The 1,047-nt window shown below is 44.5% G+C and overlaps 1 protein-coding gene across 1 annotated transcript in view; it reads right to left on the bottom strand.

Annotated features, from left to right (window-relative positions):
* Positions 1–135: 135 nt before the first annotated feature.
* EMH_0035040 (uncharacterized protein) overlaps positions 136–1,047 on the bottom strand; it is a gene marked incomplete at both ends in the record, with an annotated part of 1,680 nt that continues 768 nt past the window's right edge. Inside the window, 3 exons of the mRNA XM_013494938.1 lie at positions 136–161; positions 251–510; positions 760–1,029. Coding sequence (XP_013350392.1) covers positions 136–161; positions 251–510; positions 760–1,029 — 556 coding nt within the window. The remainder of the gene's footprint in view (positions 162–250; positions 511–759; positions 1,030–1,047) is intronic.

Consider the following 1,047-nt stretch of genomic DNA (forward strand, 5'->3'; position numbering starts at 1 on the left):
TATATATATATATATATATATATAGACTATATATATATATATAGACTATATACATATACGCCCAGGTAAATAAGCGCATTTATATAAGCGAACCCCCTATATATATACACATACGGATGCAAGCCCATATTCACACTAGTAGATATTTTGTTTATAAACAACTATATAAGCACATACACATATACTCTATGCTCATATCTATGCGAGCCCATATTCATAAAAGTAGATATATTTGTTCTTATTGTCTTACCTTCTGCATTGCCCCCCTCTGCTTTCTTCACTCTCTTTTGTCCTGCAGTGGTTTGCTGTTCTCCTTCTGCTGGGGCCCTCTTCGCCTGCTTTCTGTTCTTCTCAGGGGCCCCCACAGCGGGGGCCCCCGGTTGTGCCGGTCCTCCGTTGCTGCTTTCAGCTGCGTGTAGGGGGTGAGGTTGCGTGACCAATGGACCACTGGGCCGTGACCATTGGCCAGGCAACAGCTGCAAATCCGTCACCACGGGTGTCAGACGACCCCTGCGCAGTCCGCATGCATCACAGTGTGTATACACTCTAGATACATACATATATAGATGTATATACTTGTGTACACAAAATATATATTCAGTGTATCTGTTATAGGTGTGTTTCGTTTATATCTACATAAACATATCTTTCCATATACATAGATATACACATATTTGTATGCGTATATCTGCTGCTGTGTGTGTGTGTTTGCTCTTCGCTTCGCCTTTTTTTTTGTTTTTCTTTGCGCTGCCTCCTCACTTGAGTGGACATTTTGAGTAAACGACTAAAGAAAAGTATTTGTTAACCAAAAACTCGGGTTTACAAGGAAGAGTTTCGCGCCGCATCAGCAGACGGCCGTATTGATAGCGAGGCCCAGCTTCCTTCTGTTGCTGCTGCTGCTGCTGTTGCTGCTGTTGCTGCTGCTGCTGCTGCTGCTGCTGCGGCTGCTGAGCGCCCTCTGCAGCGTCATCTTTGTCCGATTTGTTTTCTGTGCTTGTAGCCGTAGTGCTTCCATCCGTCGCGAGAACCCTGAGGTGTATTTACACG

Source organism: Eimeria mitis, genomic scaffold (genome assembly GCF_000499745.2).
Source record: "Eimeria mitis Houghton genomic scaffold, Emh_scaff1345, whole genome shotgun sequence".
NCBI lineage: Eukaryota > Apicomplexa > Conoidasida > Eucoccidiorida > Eimeriidae > Eimeria > Eimeria mitis.